This window comes from Oncorhynchus mykiss, chromosome 12, assembly GCF_057628025.1.
Source record: "Oncorhynchus mykiss isolate SJ-2025 chromosome 12, ASM5762802v1, whole genome shotgun sequence".
Taxonomy (NCBI): Eukaryota; Metazoa; Chordata; class Actinopteri; order Salmoniformes; family Salmonidae; genus Oncorhynchus; species Oncorhynchus mykiss.
The window spans coordinates 62123589-62151500 of NC_143033.1; the positions used below are offsets into that span (position 1 = coordinate 62123589).

The 27912-nt window shown below is 44.6% G+C and overlaps 1 protein-coding gene across 1 annotated transcript in view; it reads left to right on the forward strand.

Annotated features, from left to right (window-relative positions):
• LOC110538919 (phospholipid-transporting ATPase IA) overlaps positions 1–27912 on the forward strand; it is a 231317-nt gene that overhangs the window by 190533 nt on the left and 12872 nt on the right. The window contains 6 exon segments of the mRNA XM_090191385.1: positions 1712–1834; positions 10828–10906; positions 12187–12248; positions 17207–17263; positions 17562–17669; positions 23771–23859. Coding sequence (XP_090047511.1) covers positions 1712–1834; positions 10828–10906; positions 12187–12248; positions 17207–17263; positions 17562–17669; positions 23771–23859 — 518 coding nt within the window.

The following is a 27912-nucleotide window of genomic DNA, read 5'->3' on the forward strand; positions in this document are numbered from 1 at the left end:
GAACTCTGGAGCTCTGTCAGAGTGACCATCGGGTTCTTTGTCACCTCCCAGACCAAGGCCCTTCTCCCCCGATTGCTAAGTTTGACCGGGCGGCTAGCTCTAGGAAAAGTCTTGGTGGTTCCAAACTTCTTCCATTTAATAATGATGGAGGCCACTGTGTTCTTGGGGACCTTCAATGCTGCAGACATTTTTGGGTACCCTTCCCCAGATCTGTGCCTCAACACAATCCTGTGTCTGAGCTCTTCGGACAATTCCTCTGACCTCATGACTTGGTTTTTTCTCTGACATGCACTGTAAACTGTGGGACCTTATATAGATAGGTGTGTGCCTTTCCAAATAATTTACAATCAAGTTGTTGAAACATCTCAAGGATTATCACTGGAAACAGGATGCACCTGAGCTCAAATTTGAGTCTGATAGCAATGGGTCTGACTACTTGTTTTTTTTTTCTAAAAACCTGTTTTTGCTTTGTCATTATGGGGAATAGTGTGTAGATTGATGAAGGATAAAAATAAGTAATCCATTTTAGAATAAGGCTGTAACGTAACAAAATATGGAAAAAGTCAAGGGATTCGAATACTTTCCGAATGTACACAGTGCTGTGAAAAAGTATTTGCCCCTTTCTGATTCTCTTTTTTTTGTTGCATATTTCTGACGCAGAATGTTATCAAATCTTCAACCATAACCTAATATTAGATAAAGGGAACCTGAGGAAACAAACACAAAATGTTGATACTTATTTCATTTATTTAATTAACAAAGTTATGCAACACCCAATGCCCCTCTGTGGAAAAGTATATTCCCCCTTACACTCAATAACTGGTTGTGCCGTCTTTATCTGGTTGTGCTCTGTACCACAGAATTCTAAAGGAGAATGTCAGGTCATCCATCCGTGAGCTGAAGCGCAGCTGTGTCATGCAGCAGGACAATGATCCTAAACACACAATAAAGTCTACATCAGAATGGCTGAAAAGCAGCACATTTAAAGTTCTGGAATGGCCTAGTCAAAGTCCAGACCTAATCCCGAATTGAGATGTTGTGGCCGGACCTGAAACGATCCGTTCATGCTCGAAAACCCACAAATGTTGCTGAGTTAAAGCAGTTCTACATGGAAGAGTGGGCCAACATTCCTCCACAGCGATGTGAGACTGATCAACAACTACAGGAAGCGTTTGGATGCAGTCACTGCAGATAAAGGCGGCACAACCAGTTGTTGAGTGTAAGGGGACTAACTTTTTCACACAGAGGCATTGGGTGTCGCATAACTTTGCTTATTAAATAAATGAAAAAAGTATCAATATATTGTTTTATTTGTGTTTATCTAATATTATGTTTTGGTTTAAGATCTGATCAAATTCAGTGTCCAAAATATTCAAAATTTAGAAAATCAGAAAGGGGGCAAATACTTAGCTGAATAGGACATAATTAGTGTCCGTGTTTTCACTAATGCAGTAATGGAATCAATTATGTCTTGAAGGTCCTTGTGATTATGAAAAGCCTGACTTTCATTAGGTTACTCACTGAGGAAAGATAAGACTATTTCCCCATCCAACATTGTATCTGATAGCGTCTTTGCTAACAGGCCGTTAGTTGAGTCTACTGGGCTTTTGAGTTTACTAACTTTATCCTCACTTCTGGGTTTTGTGATGGGACATTTTGAACAATGCAAAAAGTGTGGTTTAAAATTTGGCATGTGTGTTTGTGTGTTTAGATTTTCACCGCTCTGCCTCCTCTCACTCTGGGAATATTTGAACGCTCATGCAGGAAAGAGAACATGTTGAAGTACCCGGAACTCTACAAAACCTCCCAGAACGCCATGGGTTTCAACACCAAGGTAGGTCTATGTCTGAACGTTAGAGGAACATTGTCTCAACGATTCCTTCATTGTCTGTCATTCCACTTTTACCCCTCATGTTGTTTGTCTGGGCCACATTTCCATTCATAGTGTAGTAAACTCTTAAGTATTAAGTATTTTCTAAGCTTAAATAGGTTTACTAAAGTTTACTTAGCACAAACAAAATGGGAGGTATAAGACTGCAATCAACCAGGCGTTTTCTTTTTTTTCTAACCTCTGTTCTGTCTCCAAATTGACATCCTTTACACACAATGGAGACCTGATAAGCTCCGAAATGCTCCAAACTGATTTTAGGTCAGTCTAATGACAGAGAATGAATCTGCTCGTCTGTCCCAATTGGTCTGTGTCTTACACGTGGGGTCTCTCCACATAATGATCACCAGTCTTACCAGGTTCAGTGGTCAGAGGGTGTCTACCTGCCTGTCTCTCTGTCTATTGGGAGGGCTGTCCGTTAGCTTTCCCCTGCTGTCTGTTAACAAAGATGTCTCCCCTTCTCCATGCCTGCCCCCCTTCTACGGCCTTTAACCCCCCCATCCACGGCACACCTAGCCCCCTTACTTTACAGGCGTGGCAACCCGGTTAGTGCCGCATGGAGACAGATTAAAGCCCGAGTGGCCATGGAGGTCAGGGGCGACAGGGGGAGTGGGGAGATAGCGGGCCATAGAGAGGGGTGGAGGTTAAAGGGAGAGAGGAGGATGTGATGGCATAAACTGTGGAAAATTATGATTGTTTTTTAAGCAAGGGGCTGTTTGAACTGGAGGCCTTCTGCCTGGTCGGGCTGGCTTAGCCTAAGTACTGTAAATAAGATAACCCCAGTCTACTGGTCTCTCCCCAGAGAGTTAGTCTGCATGAGGTCAGTCACCTCACAGTTAGAGTTGACCCATGGACCTCAGCCGGGCATTGTCCCCCTCACAGCTTTTATTTCTGTTTGGGTGAGAGAAGGGCTCCATATGGCCAAGTGTTATATGACCCTCCAGGGAATAGCAGGGTGACATTGTGCAAGGCAGGCCGCAGTCTCAGTTTTGTGGTTTCAAGTTGCCCTGCAAATCAAGACTGACTTGTTGATTCAAATTGGTTTTCCTCCATTTTCCTTTGACCCCTTGCTAAAGCCCTGTAACAATGACTTGTCCAGGTCACCGTGGTGTTTTCACTGGCCTGTCCACGCTTTCCCTCCGAAAAATGTCTATGCCGCATGGCCCGAGGCAAGGTGCAAAAATCCAGCAGGAATTTGCCCGAAACCCCTTTCTATCTGCACGCCTGTCTCTTTTGTACACGACAGATACTGTCTGAGCGAATTAGGAGGTAAGAGAGAGAGGGCCAGGGAAGGGTGTGAAATATTTCAGGCGTCGCCGCCTGCACCACTGTGTCCCCTTTCATTTTTAATTGCATTTTCCTGACACTTAAGTCACTCTAATAAACCTCAGTCCCCCGATGTGGCCCCCAGTAATTACACCGCCTCACAATTTCCCTCCATTTACTCCTCCCCCACTCCCTCCTCTCGTCCCTCGATTTGCGCAACAGCATTAAAGAGGAAGGACAGGAAATATTTGGCCCGATATAAACGACATCCTTTCATGCTTTTTTAAGCAATTAGGTGCCGCACAATGGGCCCGAATCTTTTAGCCAGGGCACGGACATGGACGGCATTCATCCCAAAGTTCTTAGCAACCTGCCGGGATACAGCGGTGGGGGGAGGGGAGTGAGGCTTCACTATGACAAATGATTATGAACATTTATTGATTTAATTAGCATTCATTAGGGTGCTGGGCATTTATAAAGGCTTATTGTTCCACACTGTGTTGTGTTGGGGCAGAGTGAGGAGGGTGATGTGAGGTGGGGTTGTTGTTCCACACTGTGTTGTGTTGGGGCAGAGTGAGGAGGGTGATGTGAGGTGGGCTTGTTGTTCCACACTGGGTTGTGTTATGGAAGAGTGAGGAGGGTGATGTGAGGTGGGGTTGTTGTTCCACACTGGGTTGTGTTGGGGCAGAGTGAGGAGGGTGATGTGAGGTGGGGTTAATGTTCCACACTGGGTTGTGTTGGGGCAGAGTGAGGACGGTGATGTGAGGTGGGGTTAGTGTTCCACACTGGGTTGTGTTGGGGCAGAGTGAGGAGGGTGATGTGAGGTGGGCTTATTGTTCCACACTGGGTTGTGTTGTGGAAGAGTGAGGACGGTAATGTGAGGTGATGTTTTTGTTCCACACTGGGTTGTGTTGGGGCAGAGTGAGGAGGGTGATGTGAGGTGGGGTTGTTGTTCCACACTGGGTTGTGTTGGGTCAGAGTGAGGACGGTGATGTGAGGTGGGGTTAATGTTCCACACTGGGTTGTGTTGGGGCAGAGTGAGGTGGGGTTGTTGTTCCACACTGTGTTGTGTTGTGGAAGAGTGAGGAGGGTGATGTGAGGTGGGGTTAATGTTCCACACTGGGTTGTGTTGGGGCAGAGTGAGGAGGGTGATGTGAGGTGGGGTTGTTGTTCCACACTGGGTTGTGTTGGGGCAGAGTGAGGAGGGTGATGTGAGGTGGGCTTGTTGTTCCACACTGGGTTGTGTTGGGGCAGAGTGAGGAGGGTGATGTGAGGTGGGGTTGTTGTTCCACACTGGGTTGTGTTGGGGCAGTGTGAGGAGGGTGATGTGAGGTGGGGTTGTTATTCCACGTTGTGTTGGGGCAGAGTGAGGAGGGTGATGTTAGGTGGGGTTGTTGTTCCACACTGGGTTGTGTTGGGTCAGAGTGAGGACGGTGATGTGAGGTGGGGTTGTTGTTCCACACTGGGTTGTGTTGGGGCAGAGTGAGGAGGGTGATGTGAGGTGGGGTTGTTGTTCCACACTGTGTTGTGTTGTGGAAGAGTGAGGACGGTGATGTGAGGTGGGGTTGTTGTTCCACACTTGGTTGTGTTGGGGCAGAGTGAGGAGGGTGATGTGAGGTGGGGTTGTTGTTCCACACTGGGTTGTGTTGTGGAAGAGTGAGGACGGTAATGTGAGGTGGGGCTTGTTGTTCCACACTGGGTTGTGTTGGGGCAGAGTGAGGAGGGTGATGTGAGGTGGGGTTGTTGTTCCACACTGGGTTGTGTTGGGGCAGTGTGAGGAGGGTGATGTGAGGTGGGGTTGTTATTCCACGTTGTGTTGGGGCAGAGTGAGGAGGGTGATGTTAGGTGGGGTTGTTGTTCCACACTGGGTTGTGTTGGGTCAGAGTGAGGAGGGTGATGTGAGGTGGGCTTGTTGTTCCACACTGGGTTGTGTTGGGGCAGAGTGAGGAGGGTGATGTGAGGTGGGCTTGTTGTTCCACACTGGGTTGTGTTGTGGAAGAGTGAGGACGGTAATGTGAGGTGGGGTTGTTGTTCCACACTGGGTTGTGTTGGGGCAGAGTGAGGAGGGTGATGTGAGGTGGGGTTGTTGTTCTATACTGGGTTGTGTTGAGGCAAAGTGAGGAGGGTTATGTGAGGTGGGGTTGTTGTTCCATACTGGGTTGTGTTGGGGCAGAGTGAGGAGGGTGATGTGAGGTGGGGTTGTTGTTCCACACTGTGTTGTGTTGGGGCAGAGTGAGGAGGGTGATGTTAGGTGGGCTTGTTGTTCCACACTGGGTTGTGTTGGGGCAGAGTGAGGAGGGTGATGTGTGGTGGGCTTGTTGTTCCACACTGGGTTGTGTTGGGGCAGAGTGAGGAGGGTGATGTGAGGTGGGGTGTTGTTCCACACTGGGTTGTGTTGGGGCAGAGTGAGGAGGGTTATGTGAGGTGGGGTTATTGTTCCACACTGTGTTGTGTTGGGGCAGAGTGAGTAGGGTGATGTGAGGTGGGCTTGTTGTTCCACACTGGGTTGTGTTATGGAAGAGTGAGGACGGTGATGTGAGGTGGGGCTCTTGTTCCACACTGGGTTTTGTTGGGGCAGAGTGAGGAGGGTGATGTGAGGTGGGCTTGTTGTTCCACACTGGGTTGTGTTGGGGCAAAGTGAGGAGGGTGATGTGAGGTGGGGTTACTGTTCTACATTGTGTTGTGTTGGGGCAGAGTGAGGAGGGTGATGTGAGGTGGCTTGTTGTTCCACACTGGGTTGTGTTATGGAAGAGTGAGGACGGTGATGTGAGGTGGGGTTGTTGTACCACACTGGGTTGTGTTGGGGCAGAGTGAGGAGGGTGATGTGAGGTGGGCTTGTTGTTCCACACTGGGTTGTGTTTGGGCAGAGTGAGGAGGGTGATGTGAGGTGGGGTTGTTGTTCCACACTGGGTTGTGTTGGGGCAGAGTGAGGAGGGTGATGTGAGGTGGGCTTGTTGTTCCACACTGGGTTGTGTTGGGGCAGAGTGAGGAGGGTGATGTGAGGTGGGGTTGTTGTTCCATACTGGGTTGTGTTGGGGCAGAGTGAGGAGGGTGATGTGAGGTGGGGTTGTTGTTCCATACTGGGTTGTGTTGGGGCAGAGTGAGGAGGGTGTTGTGAGGTGGGGTTGTTGTTCCACACTGGGTTGTGTTGGGGCAGAGTGAGGAGGGTTATGTGAGGTGGGGTTTTTGTTCCACACTGGGTTGTGTTGGGGCAGAGTGAGGAGGGTGATGTGAGGTGGGCTTGGTGTACCACACTGGGTTGTGTTGGGGCAGAGTGAGGAGGGTGATGTGAGGTGGGGTTATTGTTCTACACTGTGTTGTGTTGGGGCAGAGTGAGGAGGGTGATGTGTGGTGGGGTTGTTGTTCCACACTGGGTTGTGTTGTGGCAGAGTGAGGAGGGTGATGTGAGGTGGGGTTGTTGTTCCACACTGGGTTGTGTTGGGGCAGAGTGAGGAGGGTTATGTGAGGTGGGGTTTTTGTTCCACACTGTGTTGTGTTGGGGCAGAGTGAGGAGGGTAATGTGAGGTGGGCTTGTTGTTCCACACTGGGTTGTGTTATGGAAGAGTGAGGAGGGTGATGTGAGGTGGGGTTGTTGTTCCTCACTGGGTTGTGTTGGGGCAGAGTGAGGAGGGTGATGTGAGGTGGGCTTGTTGTACCACACTGGGTTGTGTTGGGGCAGAGTGAGGAGGGTGATGTGAGGTGGGGTTAGTGTTCCACACTGGGTTGTGTTGGGGCAGAGTGAGGAGGGTGATGTGAGGTGGGGTTGTTGTTCCACACTGGGTTGTGTTGGGGCAGAGTGAGGAGGGTGATGTGAGGTGGGCTTGTTGTTCCACACTGGGTTGTGTTGTGGAAGAGTGAGGACGGTAATGTGAGGTGGGGTTGTTCCACACTGGGTTGTGTTGGGGCAGAGTGAGGAGGGTGATGTGAGGTGGGGTTGTTGTTCCATACTGGGTTGTGTTGGGGCAGAGTGAGGAGGGTGATGTGAGGTGGGGTTGTTGTTCCACACTGGGTTGTGTTGGGGCAGAGTGAGGAGGGTGATGTGAGGTGGGGTTTGATGTTCCACACTGGGTTGTGTTGGGGCAGAGTGAGGAGGGTGATGTGTGGTGGGGTTGTTGTTCCACACTGGGTTGTGTTGGGGCAGAGTGAGGAGGGTGATGTGAGGTGGGGTTGTTGTTCCTCACTGGGTTGTGTTGGGGCAAAGTGAGGAGGGTGATGTGAGGTGGGGTTATTGTTCTACACTGTGTTGTGTTGGGGCAGAGTGAGGAGGGTTATGTGTGGTGGGGTTGTTGTTCCACACTGGGTTGTGTTGTGGCAGAGTGAGGAGGGTGATGTGAGGTGGGGTTGTTGTTCCACACTGGGTTGTGTTGGGGCAGAGTGAGGAGGGTTATGTGAGGTGGGGTTTTTGTTCCACACTGTGTTGTTTTGGGGCAGAGTGAGGAGGGTGATGTGAGGTGGGCTTGTTGTTCCACACTGGGTTGTGTTATTGAAGAGTGAGGAGGGTGATGTGAGGTGGGGTTGTTGTTCCTCACTGGGTTGTGTTGGGGCAGAGTGAGGAGGGTGATGTGAGGTGGGCTTGTTGTTCCACACTGGGTTGTGTTGGGGCAAAGTGAGGAGGGTGATGTGAGGTGGGGTTATTGTTCTACACTGGGTTGTGTTGGGGCAGAGTGAGGAGGGTGATGTGAGGTGGCTTGTTGTTCCACACTGGGTTGTGTTATGGAAGAGTGAGGAGGGTGATGTGAGGTGGGGTTGATGTTCCACACTGTGTTGTGTTGGGGCAGAGTGAGGAGGGTGATGTGAGGTGGGGTTGTTGTTCCACACTGGGTTGTGTTGGGGCAGAGTGAGGAGGGTGATGTGAGGTGGGGTAGGGGTGATGGAGACAGGGACACAGGGGAAAGTTGTAGGCTACTTGCCAGTTGAGGCTAATTGGGTTTAAACGTGTAATTGTACTATTGGAAGATAATCTATAGCACATTGAACCACAGAGATGGGGGGGGGGTACATCTATGTAGTAGTTATGTAGTTATGTAGTAGTCTATGTAGTTATCACAATATACTAGCCATATCAAAGTTTCAAATGCTGGGCATAATATTGTGTATAATACGTACAATACGTTTTGTAGTGATTCCTATGTTGTTGATGTGAAGAATATTTGTTGGTCCGTGGTGTGTAATGACGAGCAACCAGACGTTGATGAGAGAAGTTGATGGGGGCTGTTTTGTTAGACTTCAGTGCGGCTTTTGACATTATTGATCATAGTCTGTTGCTGGAAAAACGTATGTTTTATGGCTTTACACCCCCTGCTATATTATGGTTAAAGAGCTACCTGTCTAACAGAACACAGAGGGTGTTCTTTAATGGAAGCCTCCAACAAATGGAAGCCACCAACAAAATCCAGGTAGAATCAGGAATTCCTCAGGGCAGCTGTCTAGTTCCCTTACTTTTTTCAATCTTTACTAACGACATGCCACTGGCTTTGAGTAAAACCAGTGCGTCTATGTATGCAGATGACTCAACACTATACACGTCAGCTACCACAGCGACTGAAATGACAGCAACACTTAAAGAGTTGCAGTTAGTTTCAGAATGGGTTGCAAGGAATAAGTTAGTCCTAAATATTTCTAAAACTAAAAGCATTGTATTTGGGGCAAATCATTCACTAAACCCTAAACCTCAACTAAATATTGTAATGAATAATATGGAAATTGAGCAAGTTGAGAAGACTAAACTGCTTGAAATATCCCTGGATTATAAACTGTCATGGTCATAACATATTGATACAACAGTAGCTAGGATGGGGAGAACTCAGTCTATAATAAAGTGTTACTCTGCATTTCTAACAGCACTATAAACAAAGCAGGTCCTACAGGCCCTAGTTTTGTCGCACCTGGACTACAGTTCAGTCGTGTGGTCAGGTGCCACAAAGAGGGACTGTTGGAATTGTAATTGTAATTGCCACAAATAGGGAATTGTAATTGGCTCAGAACAGGGCAGCACGGCTGGCCTTGGATGTACACAGAGAGCTAACATTGTCAATCTCTCCTGGCTCAAAGTGGAGGAGAGAATAACTTCATCACTGCATGTATTTATGAGAGGTATTGACATGTTAATGCACCGAGCTGTCAATTTGAACTACTGGCACACAGCTCCGACACCCATGCATACCCCAAAACACATGCCACAAGAGGTCTCTTCACAGTCCTCAAGTCCAGAACAGACTATGGGAGGCGCACAGTACTACATAGTGCCATGACTACATGGAACTCTATTCCACATCAAGTAACTCATGCCAGCATTAAAATTTGATTTAAAAAACAGATCAAAATACACCTTATGGAACAGCGGGGACTGTGAAGCAACACAAACATAGACATATGCATGCAAACACAGAATAACATATGCACTATACACACATGTACACATGGATTTTGTGTTATAGATATGTGGTAGTAGAGTAGAGGCCTGAGGGCACACACTTAATATGTTGTGAAATCTGTTATGAAGGTATTGTAATGTTTTTAAAATGTATAATTGCTGATTTTGCTGGACCCCAGGAAGAGTAGCTGCTGCCTTGGCAAAAACGCAACTTCTTAAATAAGAAATTGTGTTTTCATCGACCAATTTTATGAGGTTGACAAGAGTGCTTTTTACGGAAGTGTGCCATTAAATTGGTCTTCTATCCTGCCAGAAATGTATTAAAAAGTGAAAATATTGAGAGAGTAAAGTGATTTTTTTTTTTTCAACTCAGAATGTGCTCCTTGCTGTTTTATAAAAATCTATTTAAAACTTTTAGGAATAACAGAGCAGTGATTGGAGCAGGGTAGGGGAACAAGGGGGCATGAATGCAGTTTTGTTTTGGCAGGGTTGATTACACGGCCATTTCGTGCTACATCATCCTTTAGTGTTGTGTTTGGTGACATCTGTGCATAATGTACATTTGAAACAGTGTTTTTGGAAAAAGGACTATTGATTTAAACGTCTCATCCAAGGTCCACACACAACAACGCACACATACTGTAGAGTCGCCTGTGTGGAAACGCACAACGCATATACACACACACACACACACTACTGTTTTCTTACTTTTCCAGCTTCTTATGAATTACCGTAAAAACAAGTTAATCCACTTCAAACTTCTCTGTGTTTTTAGATTGATTTCTGCTTTCTGCTCTTCATTTATTTTTGTGCCATCTTAAATTCACATATGAAAGACTTTTGAAATTGATGAGGAAGTCTACAGGAAAGGAGGGGGAAAGGAAAACTTCCCCCCACCACAAACCATCACACTGACATAGCCCACCCGACTTTCATGCTCACACACACACACACACACACACACCAAACACACACACACACACACACACACACACACACACACACACACACACACCAAACCTACACACATCCCTGCACCCTCTCTCCTCCAGTACTACACCAACACACAGGAGGATATACAAAGTGTCTGTCAGCGGGGTGGCCATTCAGACAGGAGGCCCTACAAAACCTCCACTTAGCCGAGTACTGAGCCAGGACAAAGAGCCCAGGTCAGGGGTCGCTAGGCAAGTTCAGTCAGCAACCGGGTTTCTCATGCTTTTTCTCTCCTTCTTTCACCCTGGAACCCAACAACACACCCAACCCCCTCCCTTCTCCATCCCTCTCTCCCCCCTCCTTGCAGGTCTTCTGGGCCCATTGTCTGAACGGCCTCTTCCACTCTGTCATCCTTTTCTGGGTCCCCCTCCTAGCCTTCCAGCATGGTAAGCACCTCCCAGAGACTCTAACCCTAACCTGCCAGAGACTCATCTGTCTTTTAAGGGTGTGTCTCAAACGACACCCTATTTGCTACAGTATATGGCAGGGTTCCCCAACTGGTAGCCCGTGGACCAAATTATTTTTAAATAAAATAAGCAAATCAGCTCGAAGTGATTTTTGGGAAATCTGTTCCAAAGTATTCCCAGGCATAATAGAGAGACATACTACTGTAAGTGATCATATGCAAATGTAAGCAAGGTTTGAAATTATTGTGTTTTAGTCAAATATTACATCTGTTTGGAATTATTGCGGTCAATTTGCAGTCTAGAAATTATTTGTAATTATATTCTGGCCCCTAACCATCCTCTGAAGAAAATAATTGTCCCACAGCTGAATCTGTACTAAACAAAAATATAAACGCAACAATTTCAAAGATTTTACTGAGTTACAGTTCATAAAAGGAAATCAGTCAATTTAAATAAATTCATTAGACTCTAATATACACATTTCACATGATTGGTCAGGGGCACAGCCATGGGTGGGCTGGGAGGGCATAGCCACACCCACTTTGGAGCCTGGCCAAGCCAATCAGAATTAGTTTTTCGCCACAAAAGGGTTTTATTATACACAGAAAAACTCCTCAGCACCCCACCTCCCCCTCCTCAGACAATCCCGCAGGTGAAGAAGGCGGATGTGGAGGTCCTGGGCTGGTGTGGTTACACGTGGTCTGCGGTTGTGAGGCCGATTGGATGTACTGCCAAATTATTTAAACGACATTGGAGGCGGCTTATGGTAGAGAAATGAACGTAAAATGATCTGGCCACAGCTCTGTTGGACATTTGTGCGTATGGAACATTTTTGGGATCTTTTATTTCAGCTCATGAATCATGGGACCAACACTTCACATGTTGCGTTTATATTTTTGTTCAGTATAGTTAATGATCCCTGGTATATGGTGTACTGCTTTTGACCAGGTAGTGTTGTATATTGAGAATAGGTTGCTGTTTGGGACTGAGGCAGGATTTCTAGTCTCTACAGGCTCTGGGTGGAGTGAGATCCACTCCAAAGGGCTCTGGTCAAACGTAGTGCACTGTATAGGGAATAGGGTGCCATTGTGATGCAGACACATTCAATGCCCTGGTTTGTTATTTGGGTTGTTTACTCCATAGCAGAGATTTCACATAATTTTCCCCTGGTCTAATTGAACTCTGTTTCTTAAAAACACGGCCGTGAAGAGGGACATGACCACACATCTAAAGGCTTTTGATGTTGATCCTTTTCACAGATACAGTCTTCGGAAACGGAAAGACCCCGGACTATCTCCTCTTAGGCAACATGGTTTATACAGTAAGTACGCATCTGAAATGGCATCTTTTTCCCTTTAAACAGTGCATTCAGAAAGTATTCAGGCCCTTTGACTTTTTCCACATTTTGTTACGATACAGCCTTATTTTAAAATAGATTAAAACAACTTTTCCCCCTCATCAATCTACACACAATACCCAATAATGACAAAGAAAACATTTTTTTTAGAAAATGTTCCAAATTTTTTAAAAGGAAAATAATATCACATTCAGACATTTTACTCAATACTTTGTTGAAGCACCTTTGGCAGTGATTACAGCCTCATCTTCTTGGGTATGACTCTACAAGCTTGGCACATTTGTATTTGCAGAGTTTCTCCCATTCTTCTCTGTAGATCCTATCAAGCAAGCTCTGTCAGATTGGATGGGGAGCGTCGCTGCACGGCTATTTTCAGGTCTCTCCAGAGATGGTCGATCGGGTTCAAGTCCAGGCTCTGGCTGGGCCACTCAGGGATATTCAGAGACTTATCCCGAAGCCACTCCTACATTGTCTTGGCTGTGTGCTTAGGGTCGTTGTCCTGTTGGAAGGTGAACCTTCACCCCAGTCTGAGGTCATGAGCATTCTGGAGCAGGTTTTCATCAAGGATCTCTTCTGTACTTTGCTCTGTTCATCTGTCCCTTGATCCTGACTAGGGTTGCACATTTTGGGGAATATTCAGAGGTGGAAACTGTCCATGGAAATTAACGGGAATATATGGGAATTAACGGAAATATATGCAAATTAATATTAATACCCTTTAAATGTAGATGTTTTTTGCATTGGATATATTTGCCATATCAGATGGAGACAGAAACATAAACCTTTTACCTTATCATAAGTAGACATAACTGCAAATGATTAAATCCATCCAATAGAAAACATTTTAAAAAATTGGTTATGAATTGAGCTTTAATTAAATGAGTTGACTCTCCACATGGGATGATTTCCCTGAACATCAAAAGAAAGGGAATATTGAATGATCCCCAATGATCCATTGCATAAAATGATAGTCTGGAAACTAAAGCATTGGTTGTCTTCCTCTCAGGATTCCATGTCTTCTCCCTGGACCTCCTCAATGTCCACCTTTGAACATCAGACTCTGAGGCCTCATCTTCACTGTCACTTTCCAACCTTGTTGAGGATGGCTCGTTGTCAGGCTCAAAGAGCCTCAAATTTGCCCAATTGGCCACCAATCTTTCAATCCTGTATTGGTCAGCCTGTTGCGTGCTTTGGTGTGTGTGTGTTCCCAAACAAGGACCAGTTGCCCTCTGAGGCTGCTGATGTTGGTGGGATTTAGAGGATGATGGCGGCAACAGGGGAAAGAGCCTCAGATCCACAAAGTCCCTTCCACCAGGTGGCTGATGAGAAATGTTGGCACGATTGCCATATTGCATCTCATTCCCAAAGCCCTTGCTTGGAAGTGTACTTCGCCAGACTGCCAAGAACCTTGCCCTCATCCAGGCCAAGGTGGCGAGACACAGTAGTGATGACACCATAGGCCTTGTTGATCTCTGCACCAGACAGGATGCTCTTGCCAGCATACTTGGGGTTCAACTTGTACACTGTGGCGTGTATGGGCTTCAGGCAGAAGTCTTGACGCTTTTTGATGTATTTCAGAACTGCAGTTTCCTCTGCTTGGAGCAACAGTGAAGTGGGCATGGCAGTACTGATTTATTCTCTTACATCTGCAAGCAGAGTCTGAACATCAGACAGGATGGCATTGTCTCCATCAATCTGTGCAATGGCTACTGCTATACGTTTCAGGAGTTTCAGGCTGCTTACCACTCTCTCCCAAAATACATCCTCCAGGAGGATCTTCTTGATGGGGCTGTCCATATTGGCAGACTGGGATATGGCCATTTCTTGGAGAGACTCCTTCCCCTCCACGAGACTGTCAAACATGATGACAACACCACCCCAACGGGTGTTGCTGGGCAGCTTCAATGTGGTGCTCTTATTCTTCTCACTTTGCTTGGTGAGGTAGGTTGCTGCTATAACTTGATGACCCTTCACATAGCTAACCAGTTCCTTGGCTCTCTTGTAGAATGTATCCATTGTTTTCAGTGCCATGATGTCCTTGAGGAGCAGATTCAATGCATGAGCAGCACAGCCAATGGGTGTGATGTGAAGGTAGGACTCCCCCACTTTAGACCATGCAGCCTTCATGTTCACAGCATTGTCTGTCATCAGTGCAAATACCTTCTGTGGTCCAAGGTTATTGACGACTGCCTTCAGCTCATCTGCAATGTAAAGACCGGTGTCTGTTGTCCCTTGTGTCTGTTGTCCCTTGTGTCTGTGCTCTTGTAGAATGCTGGTTGAGGGGTGGAGATGGTGTAGTTAATTATTCCTTGCCCACGAACATTTGACCACCCATCAGAGATGATCGCAATACAGTCTGCTTTCTCTATGACTTGCTTGACCTTCACTTCACTAACTCTGTTGAACTCTGCATCCAGCAAATGAGTAGATAAATCATGTCTGGTTGGAGGGGTGCATGCTGGGTGAAGAACATGCATAAATCTCTTCCAATACACATTGCCTGTGAGCATCATAGGTGAATCAGTTGCATACACAGTTCGAGCAAGACATTCATCAGCATTTCTCTGACTACGTTCCTCCATTGAGTCAAAAAACTTCTGATTCTACTAGGACCATAACCTGTTGCTATCGATAAGGTGTCTGATTCATCATTTTCACCTCGAAACGAAGTAGAGGGACTTTTGTCAGAGGTTGCTAGTTGTGAACGCTGAGGAAACTTTATGCACTTGGCCAGATGATTCTGCATTTTTGTTGCATTCTTCACATATGATTTGGCAGAGTATTTGCAAATGTACACAGCTTTTCCTTCTATATTAGCTGCAGTGAAATGCCTCCACATGTTCCTGTAAAGATTCAGGGAAAAAAAAAATAAAATACAATTCCATGTACAGATAAATAGTTAAGCAGTTAGATTAAACAAGTCTTTTGTAAGATACATGTTTTAAAATGAAACATGTATGGAAACAGGTGAATTAACACTCAGTTAGCAGGCTCAAGCAAGCTAAAACCCACATGGTAGCAAAAACTAACTAGCAGAAATTGTTAACAAGTTAGAAATTATTTAAACACACTTTGCTGTAGGCTACTATTTACTAGTTAGCAAAGAATCATACAAAATACGTTCACCCCACCCAGTATTTTAATCAAAACTTACCAGAAAGCGTATAGTCCTTGGCTCAGACAGTGCAGTAGTGTGGGCTCAGTAGCGTCTCATTAGTGTGCCAGATCTTGAGAATCAGCTGTACGTGGAAGTGTGCACTGCACATGTGATGGAAGAATGCACTGTGCACGCAGAGGGTTGCAATTCTATTGAATTGGGGATAGTTTAACCAAAATATGCCACAAGACCTAGAATGCCTTGTGTATCCCACAAAAAAGGTTCGCTGTTATAAGCTAACTTTTTTTTTATAAATGTAAGAAAAATTCCAGGGCTTAATGTCCCATGGAAAATTTGCGGGAAAATGCCGGATATTTACCGGAATGTTTCCGACCCTTTGCATCCCTAATCCTGACTAGTATCCCAGACCCTGCCTCTGAAAAACATTCCCACAGCATGATGCTACCAACACCATGCTTCACCGTAGGGGTGGTGCCAAGTTTCCTCCAGACGTGATGTTTGGCATTCAGGCCAAAGAGATAAATAAATCTTGGTTTTATCAGACCAGAGAGTCTTGTTTCTCATGGTCTGAGAGTCCTTTGGGTGCCTTTTTGCAATCTCCAAGCGAGCTGTCATGTTCCTTTTACTGAGGATTCCGGCTTCCGTCTGGCCGCTCTACCATAATGGCCTGATGGGTTGAGTGCTGAAGAGATGGTTGTCCTTCTGGAAGTCTCGCCCATCTCCACAGAGGAACTCTGGAGCTCTGTCAGAGTGACCATCTGGTTCTTGGTCACCTCCCTGACCAAGGCCCTTCTTCCACGATTGCTCAGTTTGGCCGGGCGGCCAGCTCTAGGAAGAGTCTTGGTGGCTCCAAACTTCCATTTAAGAACCTTGTGTTAGCCTCATCGTCTTGCTGTGAGACTATTTATCAGTTTGTTTTGGTTTCTTTATTTGCTGACCGAAGCGTCATTACTGTGTATAAGTTTTTACAAAAAAAAATATATATATATATATATATATATATACAGTGCCTTGCGAAAGTATTCGGCCCCCTTGAACTTTGCGACCTTTTGCCACATTTCAGGCTTAAAACATAAAGATATAAAACTGTATTTTTTGTGAAGAATCAACAACAAGTGGGACACAATCATGAAGTGGAACGACATTTATTGGATATTTCAAACTTATTCCAAACTTATCGCTTGGGGTATGTCTCTATCAGTTTTGCACATCGAGAGACTGAAATTTTTTCCCATTCCTCCTTGCAAAACAGCTCGAGCTCAGTGAGGTTGGATGGAGAGCATTTGTGAACAGCAGTTTTCAGTTCTTTCCACAGATTCTCGATTGGATTCAGGTCTGGACATTGACTTGGCCATTCTAACACCTGGATATGTTTATTTTTGAACCATTCCACTGTAGATTTTGCTTTATGTTTTGGATCATTGTCTTGTTGGAAGACAAATCTCCGTCCCAGTCTCAGGTCTTTTGCAGACTCCATCAGGTTTTCTTTGAGAATGGTCCTGTATTTGGCTCCATCCATCTTCCCATCAATTTTAACCATCTTCCCTGTCCCTGCTAAAGAAAAGCAGGCCCAAACCATGATGCTGCCACCACCATGTTTGACAGTGGGGATGGTGTGTTCAGCTGTGTTGCTTTTACGCCAAACATAACGTTTTGCCTAAGAATACATCTTCAGTTACACATATAAAATGCGATCTGTCAGTGCTTTCCGTGTCGAACTTCTGGTGACTTTGATTTGAACTTATTCTCAATGGCAGGGAAGATGTTGGTTTAGCATTTGACTTTGTGCTTTTCTGTTTCCGAGTTTGTGGTCATCACTGTGTGCCTCAAAGCTGGCCTGGAGACCTCGTCTTGGACTATGGTAGGCTCTCTCCTCTTACTACAATATCTTGTCTATCCATCATCGTTCTCATACCACAGATACCTATAACAATTGGAACAAAGGAAGATCTTAAAAGGTCCATAAGGATATGTTCCATCCATCTGTTCCTCTTCCTCCTTCAACTCTTTGCCACCATTCACATTACATAGGCCTTACACCAGAACGACTAGCAGAATAACTTAGTCATTGTGTAATTACTCTGTAAGCCTCACCCTCACCTCCCACACTGTGTTTATATATGTAGACAAAAGGATGTAACATGCTCTGTCTCCTCCAGTTCAGTCACATTGCCATCTGGGGCAGCATCAGCCTGTGGGTGGTGTTCTTCAGTATCTACTCCTCTCTGTGGCCACTCATCTCTCTGGCTCCGGACATGTCTGGCGAGGTAAACACTCAACTGAAACTCCACCCTCCTTTAAACCCAGCAAAACATGTCTGATAACCTCTGCATTCACAGAACATTAGTAAGGGCTCCATTGGAAAATGAACAAACGTTGTAGAAATGTTCACTGTTTTCTGGGCATGCCCCCAGCGGTGATAAACCCTTCTATGTGATCACATCATTCATAACTCAACGTAATGAACAGTATCTCCTATCTCATTGCTGTTACTGACTGTGGTTGGTGGGAAGGTTTCAATGTGTCTACTCCGTAACCCAACAGTGTGTTTTTGAACGGAGGGCCCCAATATAAGGGCACAAGGCGAGACCCATATGCAGACACAGGAGGCAGATGGTTGGGCTCCGCAATTTATTATTACACAAGGGGTAGGCAAAAGGAAGGTCGGGTACAGGCAAGAGGTCATTAACCAGCTCTATCTGCCCCTCTCCGTCACTCTTGCTCTTTGTTTCGATCTCTATTGATCTCGCTCTCGCTTGATCTCTCACTTACTCTTGCTCACTCTCTCTTTGCCCTCTCATCTTTCTTTGCGGTCTCTCGCTCTCCCTCCATCTCTCTTTTTCTCTCCTCTCTCTCTCTCTCTCTCTCTCTCTCTCTCTCTCTCTCTCTCTCTCTCTCTCTCTCTCTCTCTCTTTCTTTCTTTCTTTTTGCTTGGAATGCCTGTCAGTGTCAAATAGTATTCAACATAAAAGGTTTTTCCAGAGGTTGATTATGTGAAGTGACCTCTCTGTCTCCTTGGGCTCTGGTCAAAAGTAGTTCACTATGTAGGGAGTATGGTGCCATTTGGGATGCACAACTTCACTCCCTTCCTCTTTTTACTCACATGTTTTTTTTGGATGGAGTTATTTATATTCAAGTGCACCTGTAGAGTCTCCAGCCCAGGCCGCTCATCAGGACTCACTTGCTTTGAAGCACAAGAATGCCCCTTCAGAATGGCACTGAGATGCCAGCTCCACCTACTGTATCGCTAGATAACCCAACCTCTCTCCACTCACATGCCAGCTCAATACAGCCGAGACCACGCTAGGACCCACAGAACAGAGACGATCCGTAGTGTGTGTGTTTTGAGTGTGTGTTTTGATTGTATGTGTTTGGGTGCGCGAGTATATCTACGCTTACTTGTGTGAGTGTGCTGTCACCAGTGCCCCTGTGATTGAAGGAGCAGGGCCCCAGATGACAGTTTTCCTCACTATTTCTCCGCTCTGCCATATCTTTCCAAAACCACCAGGAACCCCTAGAAACTCCAGGGGGTGGATTGAAACATCAGGCTCCCAGCTCCCCATGGTTTGATAGAAACCCACAAGGTTCCTCACTTAAACCTGTGAAAGACTCTATGATGGAATTAGAGAGGCACTTCAGCATTGCTGTTGAGTTGACTTTGTACCCCTACACTGTTTTCCCTCTGTCTCGGTGTTTTCGGAATACTTAAGGTGTCATAAGTTAGCCCCCTCTGTGATTAAAACCACACACATTAGGAGCCCAGAACCAACAATTTATGGAAGACTGAAGCGGCAGTGTAAGGCACAGGCTAGTCCATGGTGTGAGACTTTGCATTGTGTGTGTTATTTGAATGAGTTTATGCATTATAATTCAAATGGATATGGGCGTACTTGGGCGGACCCAACTGAGCAAGTCCAGTTTTATGTTTTCCATAGTTAAAGCTTAGTGGGGTGGGGGTGTTAAGGGATTGTGAACTCGTCATTTGCTTTTGCGTTGCAATGACGTCGTGGGGGTCATTTGCAGAGTTGTGGGCCGCATCCGATCAAGGCTCCTCTCACACACTCGTGCTCTCTTTCTTTCTCCTTCTCTTGCTTTTACTCACTTTTTCTCTCTTTCTTGATCCCACTCTCACTCTTTCTCCTTCCAGGGCATTAAGTGCGCCGCCTCCATCTCTTTTCTCTCCCATCAAATCCTCAGGCACTGGCTTTTTCTTTCTGCGGCTGTGTTCACAGCCTGTCCAACAACCCTAAGGATTTTGTTTGGCGAGGTAGCATGGAGCTGGTCACCAAGGGATTGGGGGTCATTTTTGGCCACAAACAAACACATCCAGCTTCAATTTGCAGTAGGATACAACTCTGAACCCTCAAGTCACCCAATAACCCTTCCCCTAGCTCCCTAGCGCCATAGCAGAACGGTCTACCCCTATGTTCTAACGTCCATCCAGATTGTAGTGTGGTCCGGTAGAGCCAGTAGAATTTAGGGACATGGATGGAGGTAGACCAAATCACTCACTGGGACTGGATTTGACTTAAATAACCCTAATTTCACCGGGCCCAATAAAAAGAGACGCACAAAGAGAGACTGCGCCCAGGCTCCTAGTGTCTGAATATTAGCATCCAGAGGCTTTGGCTTTGGCAACAACCAGGCTCATACCGAGAAAAGGGCAGAGACTCAAATTTGTCACCCTTTACAGATATGACAGAACGAGACATGGTAAGAGTGAGGTGTGTGTGCGTGTGGAAAGTTGACTTTTATTTATCTATGCTTTCTAAAGTCAAAAGGTCTAGGAACAGAGTGAAAGCCAAGGCCTTGATTGTCCACCCTTCATATTTACCATCACAATGGCAGGCATTAACATTCTTGGAGTCCCACAATCACTGTGGCCTGTCATGCATGGTCAGCCAACTGCCGCTGCTGTGAGACCCCCTGATCAATGCATCCAGGCATAGTAATCACACGCCTCTACTCTGAGCCGATTGGATCAGTCTGTTCCTTTACCATCGCATTAAGGATGGCTTTGAAAAATATATTTTCTTAGACTAAGACACAGTTTCAAGAATGTCAAATATGACAAACAACTGTATTGGCGTGCCCATATCATATTCAGAGTGAAACAACAGTCTCATTTGTATATATAAGTAAATTCCAAATTTGTACAGCAAACAAATTACACCTCTATACGATGTACAAAACTGAGCTCTGCAAAAGCAACAAAAGCTTACTCGTCTGCTCCAAACAAGATCTTAGGCCGTGTTGAGTGGCAGACTGAATGCTCTTTCACCTATGGCTATGAACGTTTCTAACTTGTTAGTGATAGACTGTATGCATGTGTTTGAGTGTGTGTGTCTGCGTCTGCGTCTCCAGTGGCTGTGAGAGGTTGACGGCCTGTCAAAACACTGCGGACACCACTGTCTGCCTGCCCAGATGAGTTTATTAGTTTGTCCTAAAAATACAATCACACACCCCTGCACTCCAGCTCTCATAGGCCTCCAGGAATGAGCCATTGCTAGCATCTACCAAACACTGCTGGCTCGGCCAGGATTTAGTGTATCTGTCATCCAAATCTTTAACAGGTAAACGTTTATTAAGATTAAGTTAAATTAAGCTTTGAATTTACAGATTAGCAAAGTAGTCAGACCTTCGATGCAGTTCATTTGGAACAGTATTTTTCAGAAGTTTGTTAAAATTAGAAGCTGGTTTATTTTTCATGCTCGTTGACTTAATTTAATCTATTTAACGTGCTGAGCCTATAAGCGCAGTTTATTTTCTAAATACTTTCAAGACAGTTTAAATGCGGTTATTCAAATGTGTGATACACTGGATGAAAACAAAAATATTTACAGTGATGTTACGAAGAAAAAAAAGTCTAGGTTTCTATCCGGGACTTCCTAACTTCAAACTTGACGTGAAAATGTTATTTTCCCTCAACTTATGTATTTTCGTCATTGCCGGGCAACATAGATAAAACTCCATTCATTCCAATACCATTTCAAACATTAGGAAAATGCCATTTTGATGTCCAGTTATTTGGGATTTCCTCTTTCCCAGATGTTTTGTCATCCATTTCGCTGGTAATAGCTATTTTGGGAACACCTGAACTCTTTGATATCTTTCACACTGATCCGAGTGTGCGTGTGCCCTAATGCGCCGTCCCAGGGTCCAGCTTGTTTCGTATTACAGGAAGACCATTGTCTTGTAAGGCCCAAATTGCTGATGCGAGGGGACGTGTGTTTTGCTCGTTAACATGTAATGACAGATAGTTTCAATGCAGCCGGTCCAAAGCAAACACAGCCCTGCGGAGACGACTGTATGGGACGGCCCACGGCAAGAGTATCCCTCCCTGCATCCCCCTGACTTTCCAGACCAAATGAAACCTCCCGAGTCCTGGAGTTCCGACAGGGCCAATGCGCGTTCGTCTAAACAGCAGACTGTTGTCTTGATGATCTGTGTGTTTTTGATGACCAGGGAGCAGATGCTGTCTCCTAAGATGTCAGAGTTACGATATCTGGAGAGATGTAAGGCCTACATCAGAGGTGGATGAAGAAGAGTTGCCTCCAAGCTTGCGTTTTCCCAATGCATATCATATCAGTCTCAATGCACTCTTAGGGTTGCATCCTAAACAGCACCCTTTTCCCTATATAGTACAATGCACTACTTGTGATCAGAGCTCTGTAGGGCTCTGGTCAAAAGTAGTGCACTAAATAGAGAATATGGTTCCATTTGGGCCTTGATTATCTCATGTATCTCATCTGTGGATTTATCTTGGCACTCTGTAGACAATGAGAGCGTTTAGAATATACTGCACACACAAACATTGGGACAGTGTTTATTATTTGAAGGTTATATAGCATAACAAATAGCTCTTTCTCTCTGTTGGCTGTCCTTACTACTACAAGTCAACGAGCATGAAGGGAAATGGTTCCAATGATACACACACACAGCTGTAGTTGACCTCCATCCTTTTATAGGTCAATGCATGGAAGGACTACCTTTAGAACTTATATCAGTGGACTTTGATGTGTAGCTGCTCTGCCCTTCTCATGTTTCTCTCGAAAATGTGATGACAAGGGTGAATAAGTGTGTCCTACTGTATTTCCTCCCCTCTGGCTAGAAGTTGGCACAGATCTAGGATTAGCTACTTGCTCACCTTAATCATTGGAGGGTTGGAGGGAATGCAAAACTGACCTTCTCTTTGTCTGAGGTCAGCTACAGTACATCCTACTCCATCCCCCTCTCCACTGGTATGGTGTGTGTCTAATGCCTCTTCCTAGTCAGACATGGAGCTTTACCCAGTCAATCAATCAATACAAATTTTTTTTATAAAGCCCTTTTTACATCAGCAGATGTCACAAAGTGCTTATACAGAAACCCAGCCTAAAACCCCAAAGAGCAAGTAATGCCGATGTAGAAGCACGGTGGCTAGGAAAAAACTCTCTAGACAGGCAGGAACCTAGGAAGAAACCTAGAGAGGAACCAGGGGTGGCCAGTCCTCTTATGGCTGTGCCGGGTGGAAATTGTAAGAGTACACGGCCATTAAGGCCAGATTGTTCTTCAAGATGTTCATAGACGACCAGCAGGGTCAAATAATAATCACAGTGGTTGCAGAGGGTGCAACAGGTCAGCACCTGAGGAGTAAAAGCTTCCAATTGGCTCATTCTTCTCCCCTGTAACTGTTCCCCAGGTCATTGCGGTAAATGAGAATGTGTTCTCAGTCAACTTACCTAATAAAATAAGGGTCAAATAAAAAATGTCAGTTGGCTTTTTGAGACAGCGGGTGCTGTACCCAAGGTTCTTCACTGATAGGGAATACTTGTAAAAAGGGGTTTGGACACACTTCCCATTTGTGTCATTTGGAATGACCCCATTAAAGAGTGTAAAGGATACGACAGTACTGACTGACTACCATAGTAAAGGACACTAAAGTACTAACTAGCATAGTAAAGGACACTACAGTACTAACTAGCATAGTAAAGGACACTACAGTACTAACTAGCATAGTAAAGGACACTACAGTACTAACTAGCATAGTAAAGTACACTACAGTACTAACTAGCATAGTGAAGGACACTACAGTACTAACTGCACAAAGCTAGTTCCTCAGTCCTAGGTGGGTTCTAAGGATCACAGTTGAAACTAAAACAACATGAGTGTCATTTAGTCACGGTGGATTACCAACTATGGTCAAATTAGGTTGACCCATCATTTTATTGTTTAGAAATGCCATTTTATGTAATAGAAATGCCTAAAGCAAGCTGACCCTCTTATTTTCTGCTGAGGACCTCCTTTACTGCTTCACAAACTATTTTCTTTGCAATGACCCAAGGAATGTGTTCCTGTTGTTCTGTGTGTGTGTACATGTGTGTCTCAGGCGGACATGATGTTCAGTTCGGGAGTCTTCTGGATGGGCCTGGTCTTTATCCCTGTCACCTCCCTGGTCTTTGACATGGCCTACAAAGTGTGAGATCCCCTCCATGCACCTCCATGTCCTGCTTTAGGACACTTTTCTAGGGAATCTTCTTAGATCACAAATAGATCACATGCACTCAAGACATTTACATATACAGTTGAAGTCGGAAATGTACATACACTTAGGTTGTAGTCATTAAAACTCATTTTTCAACCACTCCACAAATTTCTTGTTAACAAACTATAGTTTTGGCAAGTCAGTTAGGACATATACAGTGGGGCAAAAAAGTATTTAGTCAGCCATCAATTGTGCAAGTTCTCCCACTTAAAAGAGAGAGGCCTGTAATTTTCATCATAGGTACACTTCAACTATAACAGACAAAATGAGGGAAAAAAATTCAGAAAATCACATTGTAGGATTTTTTATTAATTTATTTGCAAATTATGGTGGAAAATAAGTATTTGGTCAAAACAAAAGTTTATCTCAGTACTTTGTTATATACCCATTGTTGGCAATGACAGAGGTCAAACATTTTCTGTAAGTCTTCACAAGGTTTTCACACACTGTTTCTGGTTTTTGGCCCATTCCTCCATGCAGATCTCCTCTAGAGCAGTGATGTTTTGGGGCTGTTGCTGGGCAACACAGACTTTCAGCTCCCTCCAAAGATTTTCTATGGGGTTGAGATCTGGAGACTGGCTAGGCCACTCCAGGACCTTGAAATGCTTCTTACGAAGCCACTCCTTCGTTGCCCAGGCGGTGTGTTTGGGATCATTGTCATGCTGAAAGACACAGCCACGTTTCATCTTCAATGCCCTTGCTGATGGAAGGAGGTTTTCACTCAAAATCTCACGATACATGGCCCCATTCATTCTTTCCTTTACACGGATCAGTCGTCCTGGTCCCTTTGCAGAAAAACAGCCCCAAAGCATGATGTTTCCACCCCCATGCTTCACGGTAGGCATGGTGTTCTTTGGATGCAACTCAGCATTCTTTGTCCTCCAAACACGACGAGTTGAGTTTTTACCAAAAAGTTATATTTTGGTTTCATCTGACCATATGACATTCTCCCAATCTTCTTCTGGATCATTCAAATGCTCTCTAGCAAACTTCAGACGGGCCTGGACACGTCTGGCACTGCAGGATTTGAGTCCCTGTGTCCCGTAGTGTGTTACTGATGGTAGGCTTTGTTACTTTGGTCCCAGCTCTCTGCAGGTCATTCACTAGGTCCCCCCGTGTGGTTCTGGGATTTTTGCTCACCGTTCTTGTGATCATTTTGACCCCACGGGGTGAGATCTTGCGTGGAGCCCCAGATTGAGGGAGATTATCAGTGGTCTTGTATGTCTTCCATTTCCTAATAATTGCTCCCACAGTTGATTTCTTCAAACCAAGCTGCTTACCTATTGCAGATTCAGTCTTCCCAGCCTGGAGCAGGTCTACAATTTTGTTTCTGGTGTCCTTTGACAGCTCTTTGGTCTTGGCCATAGTGGAGTTTGAGTGTGACTGTTTGAGGTTGTGGACAGGTGTCTTTTATACTGATAACAAGTTCAAACAGGGGCCATTAATACAGGTAACGAGTGGAGGACAGAGGAGCCTCTTAAAGAAGAAGTTACAGGTATGTGAGAGCCAGAAATCTTGCTTGTTTGTAGGTGACCAAATACTTATTTTTCACCATAATTTGCAAATAAATTCATTTAAAAAATCCTACAATGTGATTTTCTGGATTTTTTTTCTTCTAATTTTGTCTGTCTTAGTTGAAGTGTACCGATGATGAAAATTACAGGCCTGGTGGCTAACTAAATACTTTTTTGCCCTACTGTACTTTTTTTTGCCCTTGTGCATGACACAAGTAATTTTTCCAACAATAGTAGATAGATTATTTCACTTATAATTCACTGTATCAAAATTCCAGTTTACATAGGCTAAATTGACTGTGCCTTTAAACAGCTTGGAAAATTCCAGAAAATTATTTCATGGCTTTAGAAGCTTCTGATAGGTTAATTGACATCATTTGAGTCAATTGGACCACGCAGCCGTCATACCGCCCAGGAAGGAGACGCGTTCTGTCACTTAGAGATGAACGTACTTTGGTGCTAAAAGTGCAAATCAATCCCAGAACAACGGCAAAAGGACCTTGTGAAGATGCTGGAAAAAAACAGGTACAAAAGTATCTATATCCACAGTATATCGTCAGTCCTATATCGACATAACCTGAAAGGCAACTCAGCAAGGAAGAAGCCACTGCTTCAAAACTGCCAAAAAAAAGCCAGACTACAGTTTGCAACTGTACATGGGGACAAAGATCATACATTTTGGAGAAATGTCCTTTGATCTGATGAAACAGCATCATGTTGTGGGGGTGCTTTGCTGCAGGAGGGACTGGTGCACTTCAGAAAATAGATGGCATCATGAGGCATGACAATTATGTGGATATATTGAAGCAACATCTCAAGACATCAGTCAGGAAGTTAGCGACGAGCAATCCCGTATCCGGGAGCGTAATCATAGCCTCAAGTGCATTACCATAACGCAACGTTTCCTATTCATGAAAATCGCAGATTAAATTAAATTTATAAATTGAAACACAAGCTTAGCCTTTTGTTGACAACACTGTCATCTCGGATTTTCAAAATATGCTTTTCACCCAAAGCTACACAAGCATTTGTGTAAGAGTATTGATAGCCTAGCATAGCATTAAGCCTAGCATTCAGTAGGCAACAGTTTCACAAAAACAAGAAAAGCATTCAAATAAAATAATTTACCTTTGAAGAACTTCGAATGATTTCAATGACGAGACTCTCAGTTAGATAGCAAATGTTCATTTTTTCCAAAAATAGTATTTGTGTTGGCAAAATAGCTCCGTTTTGTTCATCACGTTTGGCTAAGAAAAAGACTCGAAAATGCAGTCAGTACAACGCCGAACTTTTTTCCAAATTAGCTCCATAATATCGACAGAAACATGGCAAACGTTGTTTAGAATCAATCCTCAAGGTGTTTTTCACATATCTATTCAATAATATATCAGTCGTGACAGTTGGTTTCTCATCAGAAGCAAACGGAAAAATACTGCAGCTGGAGATTACGCAATAATTGTAACGGAGGACACCAAGCGACCACCTGGTAGATGTAGTCTCTTATGGTCAATCTTCCAATGATATGCCTACAAATACGTCACAATGCTGTCGACACCTTGGGGAAGCGACAGAAAGCCTAAACTCATTCGTGGCCCATTCACAGCCATATAAGGAGTCATTGGCATGAGGCGGTTTCAAAAAATGCGGCACTTCCTGATTGGATTTTTATCTGGGTTTCGCCTGTAACATCAGTTCTGTGGCACTCACAGACAATATATTTGCAGTTTTGGAAACGTCAGAGTGTTTTCTTTCCAAAGCTGTCAATTATATGCATAGTCGAGCATCTTTTGTGACAAAATATCTTGTTTAAAACGGGAACGTTTTTCATCCAAAAATTAAAATAGCGCCCCCTATATCCAAGAAGTTAAGCTTGGTCGCAAATAGGTCTTCCAAATGGACAATGACCCCAAGCATACTTCCAAAGATGTGGCAAAATGGTTTAAGGACAACAAAGTCAAGGTATTGGAGTGTGCCATCACAAATCCCTGACCTCAATCCTGTAGAATATTTGTGGGCAGAACTGAAAAAGCGTATGCGAGCAAGGAGGCCTACAAACCTGACTCCGTTACACCAGCTCTGTCAGGAGGAATGGGCTAAAATTCACCCAACTAATTGTGGGAAGCTTGTGGAAGGCTACCCAAAACGTTTGACCCAAGTTAAACAATTTAAAGGCAATGCTACCAAATACTAATTGAGTGTATGTAAACTTCTGACCCACTGGGAATATGATGAAAGAAATTAAAGCTGAAGTAAATCATTATCTCTACTATTATTCTGACATTTCACATTCTTAAAATAAAGTAGTGATCCTAACTGACCTAAGACAGGGAATTTGTACTTGGATTAAATGTCAGGAATTGTGAAGAGCTAAGTTTAAATGTATTGGGCTAAGATGTATATAATCTTCCGACTTCAACTATACACTGAGTATACCAAACATTAGGAACACCTTCCTAATATTGAGTTGCACCC